This window comes from Chiloscyllium punctatum, chromosome 5 (genome assembly GCF_047496795.1).
Source record: "Chiloscyllium punctatum isolate Juve2018m chromosome 5, sChiPun1.3, whole genome shotgun sequence".
NCBI lineage: Eukaryota > Metazoa > Chordata > Chondrichthyes > Orectolobiformes > Hemiscylliidae > Chiloscyllium > Chiloscyllium punctatum.
In genome coordinates, this window is record NC_092743.1 from 45,475,028 (window position 1) to 45,493,546 (window position 18,519).

The 18,519-nt window shown below is 42.0% G+C and overlaps 1 protein-coding gene across 2 annotated transcripts in view; it reads right to left on the reverse strand.

Annotated features, from left to right (window-relative positions):
• LOC140477040 (neural-cadherin) overlaps nt 1–18,519 on the reverse strand; it is a 261,541-nt gene continuing 243,022 nt past the window's right edge. For both annotated transcript variants that reach the window (XM_072570203.1, XM_072570202.1), the window contains exon 33: nt 1–6,586. In XM_072570203.1, the coding sequence (XP_072426304.1) occupies nt 6,170–6,586 (417 nt within the window). In that variant the 3' untranslated portion in view covers nt 1–6,169. The remainder of the gene's footprint in view (nt 6,587–18,519) is intronic.

The following is an 18,519-nucleotide window of genomic DNA, read 5'->3' on the forward strand; positions in this document are numbered from 1 at the left end:
ATGGTATGGAACAAGGATTTTATTTAGACCAGCCCAAGACAGCAGGTTTCCTTTCCTAAGGTGCATTGATAGTCGATTCAATCATAACCCTATAGACTGGGAACATTTTAGAAAACAGAAAAGCAAGACTTAAAAAAAAGGTAAAAAAGGAGAAATTTGAGGTGTAGGGATACAGTTTAGGAACATAGGACGTAGGAGCAGGAATAGACCATTTAGCCTTCAATGAGATCATAGTAAATCTTAAGTGTGTTTCCTTTCTGTTCCACATGGCTACTATCTTTGGTGGTGATCTGTTCAATATTACAAATGCATAATCTCTGGCAATGAGATAGTTCTCTAGCAGAAGAATGAGCAGAAACACACCAAAGACATAACCTAAGTGATGGAGGGAACAATTAATTCCAGAACTGTGGGATCAATTGATGACTCTTTAATTGACAACAATGCTTCTTTAAGAATGTCCTGGTGAATAAATTATATCTTCAACTGAGGTGTTGACTTTCTATTGAATATTTATGAGAGAAAACGATGAAGAAATATAAAAACATAATAATAGCATCTGCATGTATAAACAAATGATAGAGTAGCTAAAGTGAGCATTCAATCCTTAGATGGTGATGCTGGGGAATTTATAAGGTGAAAAGGAAAAATTGCAGAGACTCTGGAAAAGTACTTTTATCTGCCATCACAGTAGCAGGCACGGAAAGTATCCCAAGAGGAGTCAAAATGTGGAGGGGTGTGGGTTAGGCAAAAGGTACGATCACTACAGAAAATGTACTAGCAAATCTAATAGGACTTAAAGGCTGAGAAGTCCTTCAAACCGATGGCCTGCATCACAAGGTCTTAAACAAAGCATTCCCTGCAGTGTAGGAGACTGAGGGTTGACCTTATAGAGGTCTATAAAATCATGTGAGACAGAGATATGATAGATAGCCAACAACCTTTCCCCATGGTAGTGGAGTCTAAAGCTAGAGGGAACAGGTTTAAGGTGGGGGGGGGGGGGAGATACAAAAGAAGATACAATTTTTTCACACAGAGGGTGGTGAGTGTCTGGACCAGGTTGCCAGAGGTAGTTGTCGATTCATCATTTAAGAAACATTTAGCTACGCTCCTCTGAACCTGCTCTAGGGCCAGTATATTGTTCCTGAGGTATGGGGCCCCAAACTGCACACAATGCTCTAAATGTTGTCTGACCAGACCCTAATAGAGCCTCAGAAGTACATCCCTGTCTTTATATTCAAGTCCTCTCAAAATGAGTGCCGACACTGCATTTGCCTTTCTAACTACTGACTCAATCTGCAAATTTACCTTGAGAGAATCCTACACTAAAATTCCCAAACTTCTTTGCACTTCAGATTTCTGAATTTTCTCCATTTAGAAAATAATCCAATCCTCTATTCTTCCTCCCAAAGTGCATGACCTCACACTTTCCCATATTGTACTCCATCTGCCACTTCTTTGCTCACTCTTCTACCCTAGCCAAATCCTTCTGCAGCCTCCCCACCTCCTCAATACCACCTGTCCCTCTACCTATCTTTGTATTGTCTGCAAACTTAGCCAGAATATCCTCAGTTCCTTCATCTACATCATTAATATACAAAGTGAAAAGTTGTGGTTCCAACACTGAGCCTTGCAGAACACCACTTGTCACTGGCTGTCATCCTGAGAAAGACACATTTATCCGCACTCTCTGCTTTTTGTCAGACACCAAGCTTCTATCCATGCTAGCATCTTGCTTCTAACACCATAGGCCTTTATCTTACTTTGTGAGTTTGGAGAAGATTTGTAGCTCAGGTCGTGGGTCAGGTTGAATGTTTGCTCGCTGAGTTGGTAGGTTTGTTCTCAGACGTTTCCTCACCATGCTAGGTAACATCATCAATGAGCCTCCAATGAAGCACTGGTGTTCTGTCCCATTTGCTATTTATCTGTCTTGGTCTGTTGTGGTGAGTGATATTACTACTGTTCTTTTTTGAGGGGTTGGTAAATAGGGTCCAAATCAATATGTTAGTTATCTAATACCTCTGCAATAACTGCTTCCAGTAACCATCCTGATATTGGTGATCCCATAGACATCCCATTGTTTTGTTTGTAGGTCTTGTTGTTGAAGGTGAAGTGGGTCGTGAGGCACAGATCTACTAGTTTGAGGATGCTGTCCTTGCTGATGGAGTTGGTGCTGTCTGGTGTTTGCGTCCTTGATTCGTCTAGCAGTGAGGCCAGTGTTTCTTTGGCCAGGGTAATGTTTATTGATGTGAATAGACTCATCATTGTGAAGGAAACCATAACCTCATCGTCCTTTATCTTGGTGTCTTTGATGACATGAAGGAATTCCTGCATGGAGTGGATGGAGTGGCTTGAGTGTTCTACTAGATATTTCAGTTGCGTTGCAGTTCCTTTACTAGTCTGTATGTCGGTGTTCCAGGAAGTGAGACTATGGGTCTGAAATGGGGGTGGGGGTGGGGGGGGAGCTTGTTTATAAGAACAAAGAAAATTACAGAACAGGGACAGGCCCTTCGACTCTCCAAGTCTGTGCTGATCTAGATCCTCTATCTAAACCTGTCATCTATTTTCTAAGGGTCTGTATCCCTTTGCTCCCTGCCCATTCATGTATCTGGCTAGATACATCTTAAATAACGCTATCGTGCCTACCTCTACCACCTCCTCTGGCAACGCGTTCCAAGCACCCACCACCCTCTGTGTAAAGAACTTTCCATGCATATCTCCCTTAAACTTCTCCCCTCTCACCTTGAACTCGTGACCCCTAGTAATTGAGTCCCCCATTCTGGGAAAATGCTTCTTGCTGTCCACCCTGTCTATACCTCTTATGATTTTGTAGACCTCAATCAGGTCTCCCCTCAACCTCTGTCTTTCTAAGAAAATAATCCTAATCTACTCAACTTCTCTTCATAGCTAATGCCCTCCATACAAGGCAACATCCTGGTGAATCTCCTCCGCACCCTCTCCAAAGCATCCACACCCTTTTGGTAATGTGGCGACCAGAACTATATGCAGTATTCCAAATGTAGCCGAACCAAAGTCTGATACAACTGTAACATGACCTGTCAACTCTTGTACTCAATATTCTGTTCAAACCACTAACAAACATATCGATTTGGACCCCATTTACCAACCTCTCAGAAAAAAAACAACATAAGTGATATCACCCACCACAAAAGACCAAGACAGATAAATAGCAAGTGGGACAGAACACCAGCACTTCATTGGAGGCTCACTGATGATGATAACTCACACAGTGACAAGAACAAATCTACCAGCTCAGTGAGTAAACCTACAATCTTATCTTATCCTCATTAGAATTCTTTGAGGAAGTAATGACCAGGGTGGTTAAAAGGGTACCAATGGATGTAGTGTATTTCAACTTTAAAAAGGCATTTGATGACATGCTACATAAAAGTTTACTGCACATGGTCTGAGCTCATGCTATTTGGGGTAACATGAGAATGACTATAACATTGGGTAACAGGCAACAGGACAGTGGGGGAAAGTGGATCATTTTCAGGTTGGCAAACTGTAGCTTGTGAATTGCCTCAGGGATCAGGAATGGGGTACTGATAATCTATTTCAATAACTTAAATAAAGGGATGGTGGTATTGCAGCCACATTTCTTGATGGTACCAAGATAGGTACAAAACAAATTTGTGAGGAGAATATAAAGAGTCTGCAAACGGGTATAGATAGGATATGTGAGTTCATAGAGATTTGGAGATGGAATGTAGTATTGAAAAATTTGAGGTTGGCAACCTCACATAGAATAGAATAGAATAGAATAGAAAAGAGGCATATTATTTAAATGCAAAGAGATTGTAGAACACAACAGTACAGATACATCTGGTTGTTCTTGTACATGATTCAGAAAATGTTAGTGTAAGTATACCAAATAATTAGGAAGACAAATGGAGTGTTGGCCTTTAGTACAAGACAGACAGAGATAAGTCTTACTACATTTCTACATGGCATTGGTGTAACTACATTTCTACATGGCATTGGTGTAACCAGACACAAAGTAATGTGTACAGTTTTGATTTTTTTGTTTATTTATGTTGGAATTAGGTTATGAGGTTGATTCCTGGGATGAAGGTTGAATAGTTTAAGCCCATATTCATTGGAATTTGGAAGGATGAGAAGTGAACTTAATGTAATATCTAATTAAAGATGGCTTGACAAAGTAGATAGTGAGAGTATGGGAACATGGGACTAGAAGCTGCTGTTTTAAAATAAGAGAAGTCCCATTTAAGACTGAATTGAGGTGAAACTTCTTCTCTGAAAGGGTTGTTAATTTTTAAATCTCTTTTCCCTAATGAGCAGTGGGGCTGGGTCATTGAATTTATTCAGGGCTGGATTAATCAGATTTTAGGTTGGGGTGGTAGCAGACAGGAAAGTGGACCTAAAACTACAATCAGATCAGCCATGAATTTATTAAATGGCAGAGTAGGCTCGAGGAGCCAAGTCGCCTACTCCTGATCCTATTTCTTATGGACAATTTTGTTGTTACTTTTGCCAACACCAGCTTTTTATTTCCAAATTTTGTAAACTATATTCAAGTTGTCAAACTGCTGTGGTAGAATTTGAATTAACACTCTCTGGATTATGAATCCAGTAATATAATCACTACATTATTATCTAAATAGATATCTTTTAAACATGTATGATGATTTATTCCCATTTTTCATGATGGTATTGGTTTAAGAATTATTTAACATTTGATGCAGTACCTCTGGGGGCACTTGCCATAGAGAAATTGAAAACAGCTGTGCATCTCTGGGACACATGTCTCACTTGAATATAGTCAGAGGGAGGCAACAGGTATAACCTGGACTATCTCCAGTTGTGGGTGATGACAATTGGAAAATGTTGCGAGTCTTCTGATTGATGGGTTCTGAGTAACACTGACAGAGGCCTGAGAGGAGCAAGTGGGCCGACTGTTTCTAATACATGGAATGCACAGAAGTTGAGAGGAAAAGAGAGGGAAATAGTTATAAATTTTGTTTATTCTAGCCATAGTTGAAAATATACTGTCACACTCAGGGATCATGCATAGTTCTCAAAATATTAGTTCCAAGTAACTGTTGGCAGTACTTTTACTTAATCCATTACTTTAAAAAAATTATCTTTGTTGCCATGGTGCCTCTATTATTCACTTGTCCAATTGTTGCATTCAAGAAATGAATTACAGCATCTACTTTTACATATGTGGAATTATTCCTTCAATGCCATAGTACAATTAAGTTTATCATGGTAAGGCTTTGCATTCCCGTTAGTAAATCTCAATAACAGTCTAATATTCAGGTTGGATTTGTATGTCAGAGCACCATGCATTGCTAATCAGTTATAATAAAACAATCATAATACATTAAAATTCAGTTCAACACAGAACACATACATGCACAAAATAAATACATCTAAAAGTAATATTTAAAGTACCATTGTCATCTCAAAGAAAATATAGTACAAAAATAACTTAACTTTTCAAAACAGGACATTACTGATTTGCACTCATACTGATTTTCTGAGGAATAGCTGTCTCAAATGTAGAAAAACACAATTTGAAGTTGGTGAATTTCAGAAAATATTTGATTGTGAGTAGTGGTTAACACTAAAAATTATATTCACATTTCACATAACATACCCACTACTGAAGTCATATGGAATAGGGCATTGATTAGGACAGTTGATTTTATGTTCATCAGGAAGATCAGTATAATTTAAATATCATAATTCATGGCATCTGAGTTTCCAATACTGGAACAATCAATTTGCATTTTGCAACTTTCCTTTTAAAGGAATAAAATACGTCAGAATCGTTTGGAAGATCAGTTGCCTGGTGAACGTTGGTCATTGATTATGCAGGACTGAACATCATCTTTGGCTACTGTCTCCTACAGCCTTTACTCCGACAGAGCAAGCAAGATAAAATCCATGGCCATAATATATTTTCTTGTTTAATTGTTACTGTCAGGAACTACCAGAATGCCCCTTGTTTCAAAGTCTATATGAGAAGAGGCACAACTTGCAGTTTATCTCACTCTTATTTACAGAACTCAATATTTCTGATTACTTGAACAAAAATATGAAAAGGAGATCATGAACTGATCTTTCCAATGATATGATAGGATTTTCAAATATCTCAGTGTTGTTGGTGATACTTTTTCCATTACACCCCATTGCCCTGTTTCTGGGAACAAAATTCTTTCAATTTGTCAAACTTCAAGCCCCAGTCTCTGAGATAGTCATAATTCAAGTCCTCATCTACATTGGACGTGTCCATTGAGCTGAGGCTTCCTGCTAGTGAGCCTCGTCCTTCAAAGCAATAAACATGCACTGTGTCCTCAGGAATTGCTCTCAGATCATTATCTGCATCCCAAATAATCCGGGCCACATAGTTTTTGAAGTCTGAAGTATTGGATTGAATTGTCTCAGAAAAGATCATGTTTGGATGAGTTTTCAAATTGTCTGGTTTCTCTTCTTGTGACTCAGGAGATGTCTTTACCAGAGGAGCAATCATTATTGATGGAGATTGAGACAGACTTGCTCGCAAGGGTTTCTTCAACTCACTGATGTCATAACCATTCTAAAAAGTAGAAGAAAAATCAGTTTACCCCTTTGTGTTTGTGCTCCTGGTTCTGTCAAAATCCAAAAGGTACATTTTCATCAGATATAACATTGCACTGTCACAAAATACCCACAACTAAATCTTATTAGACGAAGGTGAGAACAATTCAGAATTGGAATCCTAACTACGTTTGTGGCAAGTTAAGTAATTTACTTCTATAAGTGGGTATATGAATCGGAAGTGTTTGGAGGGATATGGGCCAGGTGCTGGCAGGTGGGACTAGATTGGGTGGAGATATCTGGTCGGTATGGACGAGTTGCACGGGAGGGTCTGTTTCTGTGCTGTACTTCTCTATGACTCTATGACTCTATGACTCCAATAGTGCCTCATACAAGTATGTATTATTTCTTTGTTGATGAAACTGAGGATAGCACTGAATACCATATTATCTTGCATCCACCGACTCACATGTAATTCACTGAAGTTATCAACTTGCAGTGTTGAGAATGTGCTGTTTGTGTTGTGAAAACAATTTTTGTTGAATCAACAAATTAAATCCTTTTTGCAGGATTGGCAGTCTGCTCTCATAAGTATCATTTACTGTTACAACTTCCCAAATAAAACAAGTTTAATATTTATTTCATTTAAGTCATTTTGTGCCAATACAAATTCATTGTAGAAATTCTAATTTGATATTAAATGTGTGAAGAAGATAAAAGCCTCGATTTTCTTATGCATTTTAATTTTAATACCAATGTTCATGTTTAGTGCTGACTTTTAACTAACTTCAACTGGAAAATACATGCCAAAGTGAAATAAAGGCTTTGGTCCACATTTTGCCAAAATTTTCATCTCCATTCCCTGAGTGGCTACTGGTTTTATTATATTTATATGTATATATTGGGTACAGTCCGTATCACAGTAGAGAAGGTGTTGTACATATTAGAATGTATGAAGTTGGTTAAATTTCCTGGTCCTGACCAGATACATAAAGAAACATTGCAAGAGGCTAGGGAAGAAATTGCAGGGGACTGGCTGATATTTTTGCATCATCGTTAGCCACGGGTGAGGTCCTGGAAGAATGAATGGTAGCGAATGCTGTGCCATTACTCAAGAAAGAAAAGCCTGGGAACTATAGACCAGTAAGCCTAACATCTGTGGTGGCTCAGTTACTTGAGAAGATTCTGAGAGATAAGATATACATGCATTTGGAAAGACAGGGCTTGATTAGGAGTAGTTAGCATGGCTCCGTGGGAGATCATGCCTCACAAAGTGATTAGAGTTCTTTGATTAAGTGACCAGGAAGATTGACAAGAGCAGGGCAGTAGACAAAATCTTTATGGATTTCATTAAGGCCTTTGATAAGGTTCCACATGGTAGGCTGCTTTGGAAGGTTAGCTCAATGGAATCCAGGGGGCGCTGGCAAACTGGATACACAATTGGCTTGATGGCAGGAAGCAGAGAGTAATAATGAAGGATGTTTGTTGAATTGGAGGCCTATGACTAGTGGAGTGCCTCAGGGGTTGGTGCTGGGCCAATTACTGTTTGTTATCCATATCAATGACTTGGATGAGGATGTGCAAGACATGATTAGTAAGTTTGCAGAGGACACTAAAATAGGCGGTATTGTGGACAGTGAGGAAGGTTATTAGAAATTACAGCAGGACCTTAATCAGCTGGGGACATGGGCCAAGAACTAGCAAAGGGAGTTTAATATAGATAAGGGTGAGGTCTTGCATTTTGGAAAGTCAAATCAAGGTAAGAGTTTCATGGTGAAAGGTAGGGCCTTAAGGTTTGTAGTGGAACAGAGGGACCTTGGAGTTCAGGTGCACAGTTGTCCGAAAGTGGAGTCACAGGTGGACAGGGCAGTGAAGAAGGCTTTTGACACATTGACCATCATCAGCCTGGGCATTGAGTATCAAAGTTGGGAAGTTATGTTTCAGTTGTACAGGACATTGGTGAGGCTGCACTTGGAGTATTATGTTCGGTTTTGGTTGCCTTGTTACAGGAAGGATGTTATTAAACTGGAAAGAATGCAGAAGAAATGTACAAGGATGTTTGCAGGATTCAACAGTCTGATTAAAGGGAAAGATTGGACAAGCTAGGGCATTTTTCTTTAGAGTGTAGGAGTCTGAGGACAGATCTTACAGAAGTGTATAATATCATGAGAGGCATGGTTAGGGTGAATGCACTTAGTCTTTTTCCCAGGTTTGGGGAATCAAGGACTAGAGGGCATCATTGTAAAGTTAAAGGGGAAAGAATAAAAGAGAACCCGAGGAGCAACTTGTTTACACAGAGGGTGATATGCATATGGAATGAGCTGCCAGCAGAAGTGATTGAGGTGGGTACACTAACAACATTTTAAAGGCATTTGGACAAATACATGGATAGGAAAGGTTTACAACCATTTGGGCTAAATGCAGGGAAATGGGGTCAGAATGGATGGAAATTTTGGTCAGTATGGACCACTTTGGGCCAAAGAGCCTGTCTCCGTGTTGTAGGACTCTATAACTCTATAACTCGTATTCAGATGACCACACCACATTGGATTGGGTTGGTAATCTCACTACAATGTTTTTTACTCATGAAATATGAGCATCATTGGCAAGGTCAATATTTCCCATCCCTAATTGTCCTTGAAAAAGTAGTAACAAGCTGCCATCTTGAGCTACTACAATTCCTGCAACCACTGTTAGGGAGAGCGTTCCAGGAATTTGATCTAGCAACATTAAAGGAACAGTGACTTAGTTCCAAGACAGGATGAGGAACGACCCCCCTTCTACTTATAAAGCATCCCTACAGTGTGGAAGCCTGCCATTTGGCCCATCGAGTCCACAGTAACCTTCCGAAGAGAATCCCACCCAAATCCACAACCCTACCTATCCCTGTGTTTCTCTTGGCTAATCCACCTAGCCTGTTCATCCCTGGCTACTATGGGCAATTTAGCATGGTCAACCTACATAACCTGCACACCTGAAGAAACCAGAGAGTGCTGGGAGGAAACCCACGCAGCTGCGGGAAGAATGTGCAATCTCCACACAGAAGTTGCCCGAGGGTGGAATCAAACTTCGGTCCCTGGCGCTGTGAGGCAGCAGTACTAACCACTAAGGCACCATGCCACGTTAGGAGTCAAGGTTTGGAAAATGTTGCTGTAGGAGCCTTGGTGAGTTGCTGAAGTGCAACTGCTTAAACCGATGTGTTGATGGTACAGGGTGTGAGGGCCTGTTTCCACACTGTAGGGAATCTAATCTAATCTAAAATCTACAATAGGGTGCCAGACAGGGAAACTGCTCGCTTGGGATAGTAATGCTTCCTAGCTTGCCAAATTCACGTGACTGCTATTTTAAGGCACTCACTGAAGGCATCCATCTCACTGCCAGTTAAATAAAGACACAAAAAAGGCAATATTGTATCCTGTCAGCTCTTTACATGGTGTCAGAGTGGAGCTCAGATTGAGTGCCGAAGAGCTATGTACAGCTTGCGAATGAATGTTCAGAGTTGTTGAAAATTGCTAAAAATAAAGGAAACAAAATAAAGAAGCAAGACACAGATAAAAGCACTGAACGAGATATGATAGCTGCTGGTCAAAATGAAAAGTGATTAGAATCTGCACTGGAAGTTTTTTCCACTTTCCATGGTAAAATTGTGACAGATTTAATTATCAAACGATAGTAGCTTTGGGTCGCTGTCCCATTTCTAGGGAGAGACTGTCACAATGTGTATTTTATGCTAACTCTCTCCAAAGTACAAACAAAAAAGAAGGCAAATTTTGAAAGTAGGCTTTGAACCCCATATGATTCTGGATTAGTGGTGCTGGAAAAGCACAGCAGTTCAGGCAGCATCCGATGAGCAGTAAAATCGACGTTTCGGGCAAAAGCCCTTCATCAGGAATACAGGCAGAGAGCCTGAAGGTTGGAGATATAAATGAGAGGAGGGTGGGGTTGGGGAGAAAGTAGCATAGAGTACAATAGGTGAGTGGGGGAGGGGATGAAGGTGATAGGTCAGGGAGGAGGGTGGAGTGGATAGGTGGAAAAGAAGATAGGCAGGTAGATCCAGTCATGGGGATAGTGCTGAGCTGGAAGTTTGGAACTGGAGTGAGGTGGAGGAAGGGGAAATGAGGAAACTGGTGAAGTCCACATTGATGCCCTGGGGTTGAAGTGTTCCGAGGCGGAAGATGAGACCTTCTTCCTCCAGGCGTCTGGTGGTGAGGGAGCGGCGGTGAACGAGGCCCAGTACCTCCATGTCCTCGGCAGAGTGGGAGGGGAGTTGAAATGGTGGGCCACAGGGCGGTGTGATTGATTGGTGCGGGTGTCCCGGAGATGTTCCCTAAAGCGCTCTGCTAGGAGGCATCCAGTCTCCCCAATGTAGAGGAGACCGCATCGGGAGCAACGGATACAGTAAATGATATTAGTGGATGTGCAGGTAAAACTTTGATGGATGTGGAAGGCTCCTTTAGGGCCTTGGATGGAGGTGAGGGAGGAGGTGTGGGCACAGGTTTTGCAATTCCTGCGGTGGCGGGGGAAGGTGCCAGGATGGGAGGGTGGGTTGTTGGGGGGCGTGGACCTGACCAGGTAGTCATGGAGGGAACGGTCTTTGCAGAAGGTGGAAAGGGGTGGGGAGGGAAATATATCTCTGGTGGTGGGGTCCGTTTGGAGGTGGTGGAAATGTCGGCGGATGATTTGGTTTATGCAACGGTTGGTAGGATGGAAGGTAAGCACCAAGGGGGTGTCCTTGCTACGGCTGGAGGGAGAGGGTCTGAGAGCGGAGGTGTGGGATGTGGATGAAATGTGTTGGAGGGCATCTTTAACCAAGTGGGAAGGGAAATTGCGGTCTCTAAAGAAGGAGGCCATCTGGTGTGTTCTGTGGTGGAACTGGTCCTCCTGGGAGCAGATACGGTGGAGGCGGAGGAATTGGGAATACGGGTTGACATTTTTGCAGGAGGTAGGGTGGGAAGAGGTGTAATCTAGGTAGCTGTGAGAGTCGGTGGGTTTGTAAAAAATGTCGGTGTCAAGTCATTGTCATTAATGGAGATGGAGAGGTCCAGGAAGGGGAGGGAGGTGTCAGAGATGGTCCAGGTAAATTTAAGGTCAGAGTGGAATGTGTTGGTGAAATTGATGAATTGCTCAACCTCCTCGCGGGATCACGAGGTGCACCAATGCAGTCATCAATGTCGTGGTGGAAGAGGTGGGGATTGTGCTGGTGTAGTTACAGAAGATGGACTGTTCCATGTAGCCAACAAAGAGACAGGCATAGTTGGGGCCCATACGGGTGTCCATGGCTACCCCTTTGGTCTGAAGGAAGTGGAAAGATTCAAAGGAGAAATTGTTAAGGGTGAGGACCAGTTTGGCCAAATGAATGAGAGTGTCGGTGGAGGGGTACTGTTGGGGACGTTGGGAGAGAAAGAAACGGAGGCTTGAAGGCCCTAGTCATGGCAGATGGAGGTGTAGAGGGACTGGCTATCCATGGTGAAGATGAGGCGTTGGGGGCCGGGGAAACGGAAGTCTTGGAGGAGGTGGAGGGCATGGGTGGTGTCTCGAACATATGTGGGGAGTTCCTGGACTAGGGGGGATAGGACAGTGTTGAGGTAGGTAGAGATGAGTTCAGTGGGACAGGAGCATGCTGAGACGATGGGGTTGGCTAAGGTCATCAGGCTTGTCAATCTTGGGAAGGAGTTAGAATCGGGCAGTGCAGGGTTCCTGGACTATGAAGTTGGAAGCTGTGGGTGGGAGATCTCCTGAGGTGATGAGGTTCTGTATGGTCTGGGAGATGATGGTTGGTGATGGTCGAGGGGGCGGTCGGAGGAGGTGTCCTCGAGTTGGCATCTGGCTTCAGTGGTGTAGAGGTCAGTGCGCCAGACTACCATTGCACCCCCTTTATTTATACCCCATATGAGCATAATTTATGAAATGCATGAGTTCAATATTTGGGCCCAAGGTACAAAATAATCTTTTGATCAAACATGACCTCATTAACACAGCATTCAGAATGCTGTGCATTTGCACAACCAAAGATTACCTAATTAAATACAGGATGTATTAAGCATAAGAGTTCCTGCAGTTAGAGCACATCTAGTGAGTGAAAATGAACATATGTTCAGGAAAGTGACTGACATGTGCAGAAGTGCTGAGGTTATAAATCAGCGAATAGTCAAGGCCGGCCAGAAAAAAAAACAAACCTTGTGTTATGTTATTTGATATTCCAGGCTGAAAAGGCAGAAAGGTAATGGATAAGGTCAAGTTGTGAATATTACAAGAAAACATGTCCAGTGTGGTAAAAGCTGTAAGACGCCAAATGATTTTGCACACAAGTCTTCAGTTAGATGAAATCACAATAAGTAGGTCTAGGTGGTTACTGGAGAGGTAGCAGCCAAGATTTTAAGGAATCACTCTGAACAAAACTGTTGTATGTATAATATTGTCAAATTGAAAAGTGACAAATGGTTTCTGACTGCGGGATTGATGATTGCAGAAGGAGAATTTCATGTTAACTTATAGTTAGACATCTGTACACCATGCAACATTATCAACTTCATAGACTTTGTGTGAAGTTGGTTAACATGGTGATCCAAAAATGAAGCTCTTGAAAGTAAGTTTGAGGCTCAGTGATGGAACCATACACATGACAATAGGACAAATTATCCTCGCAAAAGCAACTCATCTCAGCAAGAACCAGTCTAAAGCTTTGACTAGTAACCCTTAACATTGCCAAAAGAGATTTGCAATATGTCATATTATGCTAAAAAAATGACCGTGAAATAGATCCTGAAAGAGTACAGCAATGAGCTTCCTGGTTTCGGAAGATTTCATAGAGAATATAATCTAAGTGTAGGAGAGTGTACGACAAATTCAGCCTCTGCTGTGAAAGTTTAAGATGCCCTCAACACAAAGGCAAGGATTGTTTAGGAGTAGTCAATATGGATTTGTGCATAGGAAATCATGTTTGTTAACTTGATTGAGCTTCTTGAAGAGGTGACAAAGAAGATTGATGAAGGCAGTGCATTGTGTGTATTGATTCTGGATTAGTGGTGCTGGAAGAGCACAGCATTTCAGGCAGCATCCGAGGAGCAGTAAAATCGACGTATCGGGCAAAAGCCATTCCTGATGAAGGGCTTTTGCCCGAAACGTCGATTTTACTGCTCCTCGGATGCTGCCTGAACTGCTGTGCTCTTCCAGCACCACTAATCCAGAATCTGTTTTCCAGCATTTGCAGTCATTGTTTTTACCCATTGTGTATATCGACTTCAGCAAGGTGTTTGACAAGGTTCTGCATGGTTAGACTGGTTAGCAAGGTTAGATCACATTGAATTTGGGGGAGCTATTCAATTGGATACAAAATTGGCTTGAAGGTAGGAGACAGAGGATGGTGGTAGAAGGTGTTTTTTGGAGTGGAGGCCTGTGACCACTGGTGTTCAAGGTTTAGTGTTGGGTCCACTGCTTTTTGTCATGTATACAAATGATTTGGATGTGAATATAGGAGGTATGGTTAGTAAGCTTGCAGATGACATCAAACTTGGTGGTGTAGTGGGCAGTGAAGAAGGTTATCTTAGAATATAGTGGGTCCTTGAATACACTTAATGGTAGGCCTCTGGGGAGTGTTGCTGAACAAACAGACCTAGGGATGTAGGTGCATAGATCCTTGAAAGTGGAGTTGCAGATAGCCAATGAAGGCTTTGGCACACTTGCCTTTTTTGGTCAGTGCATTGAGTATTGGAGTTGGCATGCGGCTTTTGGTTAGGCCACTTCTGGAATACTGAATTCAGTTCTGGACTCCCTGTTATAGGAAAGATGTTGGTAAACTTGAAATGGGTCAGAAAAGATTTGCAAGGGGTTGCCAGGGTTGGAAGGTTTGAGAGAGACTGATTAGGCTGGGGCTGTTTTCCCTGGAGCGTTGAAAGCTGAGGAGTGACCTTATACAGTTTATAAAATCGTGAGGGGCTTGGATAGGCTGAATAGGGTAGGGGAGTCCAAAACTAGAGGGTATAGGTTTATGGTGAGGGTGAAATATTTAAATGGACCTCAGGGGCAATTTCTTTCATACAGAGTATGGAATAAGCTGCCAGAGGACATGGTGGTGGCATTTAAAAGGCATCTGGATGGGTACATGAATAGGAAGGGTTTAGAGGGGTGTGGGTTAAACATTGGTAAATGGGACTAGATCAATTTAGGATATCTGGTCAGTGCAGATGAGTTGGACTGAAGGATTTGTTTCTGTATTGTACAACTCTATGACTCTACAGCCAGCCGGAAAGCCAGGATAGAAGAGCTGGAAGTAAGTGAATAATCAAGGAAGTGACAACTTCTGCAGAATGGATTAGCAGCATGATAGCAGTGAAACAACTTGGAAAGCTGAAAGCAAGCATTGATCTAAAAGATCTGAATTTATCTCTAAAAAGATCTCAATAACCTATAGGAATTTGCCACAAGGCAAAAATAGTCAGTACCCTTGATGTGAAGGATGGTTGCTGGCAAGTGAAGCGAGTTAAAAGCAGTAGCTTCCATTTTAGCTACTGTTTGGGAGAGACAGACAATTGTGCACATGGTTTGGCATTTCCATGGATTCAGAGCAGTACCACTGCAGACAGGATGAAATTGATAGTGATTTTCCTAGAATAAAGACTATATTAGATGATCTGCTGGATTGTGAATGATAAGGGAGCCATTGCTACCTAGTGCTTACCCAATGAACCTAGAATTGATCACAGGAAAATTGCATTTAAAAATGCCTGATGCCAAGCATATAAGTCACTTACTGACAGCAATAAGTTTATGCTCAGATTCCCAGAATGTGAGAGTTGTAGCAAGCAACAGAAGTAAAAGCAATGTGACAATTTGTTGGATTAGTCAACTATTTAGCAAAATTCATGCTCCGTTGTCATCAGAGTGTGAATGATGAAGCCAAGCATGTGGATTTGTATTGGGACGCAGAAAAAGAAGTGGCATTCACTAAAACCAAGCTACTAGTCATGGTCACATCAGAACCTGAAATATTAGATGTGAATATTGAAGTCACCCTGCAGTGTGATGAGATGACAAGACTTAGAGCAACCCTAAGGCAGAAGGACAACCAGTTGCATTAGCAGCCAGAGAGTTAACATAAACAGAAGTTTACTACATTCACATCAAGAAAAAGTGTCTAGTCCTTGTCTTTGCATCTGAACGTTCTCATCAAGAGACAAAGTTACAGTCAAGTCCAACCATAAGCTTTAAGCAGCTACTATCTGCTCCAAATAACTTTCAAAGAATGTTCCTCCAGTTACAAAAGTATCATGTGGACGTGACATAAACCAACGGAAAAATGTACATCGCTAACCACGGGGAGAATGTGCAAACTCCAACAGACAGTCGCCTGAGGCTAGAATCGAACCCGTGTTTCTGGTACTGTGAGGCAGCAGTGCTAGTCACTGAGTCACTCTTCAAAAGCTGCAAAAGGTAGTGATGTAAAAATGCCCTGAAAACATCAATGACCCTTCTGTGGTCACAAGAGTTAATAGGGAACACAGAGATGGCATTGAAATTACCTCTTCCAATAACAAAAAAGCTCCTGAAGACTGCCAAACCAATACCAGAGTTGAGAATTGGAGAACCAGTCAGGGTGAAAATCTTCCAATAATTTCAACGAGAGTCTGCTCAAACAGAATTGGGCCCTGTTAGAGCAGTTGTCACCTCAATTTTATAATGTGGAAGTGAATGGCTAGATATTATGACATAGTTGTAACTAAAGGCACATATACACAACTAATAATCCACAACAGAAATTCACAACTGATCTTGGAGGAACTGAACAAACAGTGAAGTTCACAACTCATCTTGGAGGAACTGTTGGGCGAAGTTCACAGCACAGAATCAGATAAGTTCATTGTAGTTTTAAATCTGTAGTGAGTATAGTGGATTCTTTCTTGATTATATGTTTTTGGAGATAAGTCTCTTGATTAAACTTGAAATATAAGTCATAGCTATTAATTTAACCTGGGGCAGTGTTTGTAAAGGAATAAGAAGGTGTTATTTTCTGGGTCTGTAAATTGTGAAGGAGCAAAAATGGCCTTTGCAGTGATATGTACTTCTTGTCAGATGTGGGAGTTTAAAGAGAGTTTAAGGGTTACTGCGGATTATATCTGCCATAAATGATGTTGGACGCGAATCTTATCAGATCGAGTGGATCGGTTGGAGAGACAGATAGAAGCGATGAGGAATTTGCAACAGCAACAGTATGTGATGGGATGGCAGATATAGGAAGGGGGGAAGTCTCAGATACAGTCACATAGATGGGTTAGCTCGAGGAAGGCTATGAGAGGTAGGCAGCTAGTGCAGGAGTCTTTTGTGGATATACCCATTTCAAACAGGTTTGCTGTTTTGGAAATGTAGGGGGTGATGGATTCTCAGGTGAACATAGCACGAACAGCCAAGTTTCTGAAATTGAGACTGGCTCTAATGCAATGAGGGGTACGTCGGCTTCCAAGAGGTCAATTGTGTTAGAGGATTCTGTCGTCAGAGGTACAGACAGACGTTTCTGTGGCCAGCAGAGAAAAAGCAGAATGGTGTGTTGTTTCCCTGGTGCTAGGATCAAGGATATCTCAGAGAGGGTGCAGAATGTTCTTACGGGGGAAGAGGGGCCAGCAGGAGGTCACTGTCCACATTGCAGCCAACGACATTGGAAGGGAAAAGGTTGAGACTCTGAAGGGAGATTACAGAGAGTTAGGCAGAAATTTAAAAAGGAAGTCCCCAAGGGTAGTAGTAATATCTGGATTACTCCTGGTGCTACGAGTTAGTGACGGCAGGAATAGGAGGATAGAGCAGATGAATGCATGGCTGAGGAGCTGGTGTATGGGAGAAGTATTCACATTTTTGGATCATTGGAATCTCTTTTGGAGTAGAAGTGACCTGTACAAGAAGGACGGATTGCACCTAAATTGGAAGGGGACTAATATACTGGCAGGGAGATTTGCTAGAACTGCTTGAGAGGATTTAAACTAGTAAGGTGGGGGGGTGGGACCCAGGGAGATAGTGAGGAAAGAGATCGATCTGAGACGGGTACAGCTGAGAACAGAAGTGAGTCAAACAGTCAGGGCAGGCAGGGACAAGGTAGGACTAATAAATTGAACTGCATTTATTTCAATGCAAGGTGTCTAACAGGGAAGGGAGATGAACTCAGGGCATGGTTAGGAACATGGGACTGGGATATCATAGCAATTACGGAAACATGGCTCAGGGATGGGCAGGACTGGCAGCTTAATGTTCCAGGATACAAATGCTACAGGAAGGATAGAAAGGGAGGCAAAAGAGGAGGGGGGGAGTGGCATTTTTGATAAGGGATAGCATTACAGCTGTGCTGAGGGAGGATATCCCTGGAAATACATCGAGGGAAGTTATTTGGGTGGAACTGAGAAATAAGAAAGGGATGATCACCTTATTGGGATTGTATTATAGACCCCCCAATAGTCCGAGGGAAATTGAGAAACAAACTTGTAAGGAGATCTTAGCTATCTGTAAGAATAATAGGGTAATTATGGTAGGGGATTTTAACTTTCCAAACATCGATTGGGACTGCCATAGTGCTAAAGGTTTAGATGGAGAGGAATTTCTTAAGTGTGTACAAGACAATTTTCTGATTCAGTATGTGGATGTACCTACTAGAGAAGGTGCAAAACTTGACCTACTCTTGGGAAATAAGGCAGGGCAGGTGACTGAGGTGTCAGTGGGGGAGCAATTTGGGGCCAGCGACTATAATTCTATTAGATTTAAAATAGTGATGGAAAAGGATAGACCAGATGTAAAAGTTGAAGTTCTAATTTGGAGAAAGGCCAATTTTGACAGTATTAGGCAAAAACTTTCAAAAGCTGATTGGAGGCAGCTGTTTGCAGGTAAAGGGACGTCTGGAAAATGGGAAGCCTTCAGAAATGAGATAATAAGAATCCAAAGAAAGTATATTCCTGTCAGGGTGAAAGGGAACGCTGG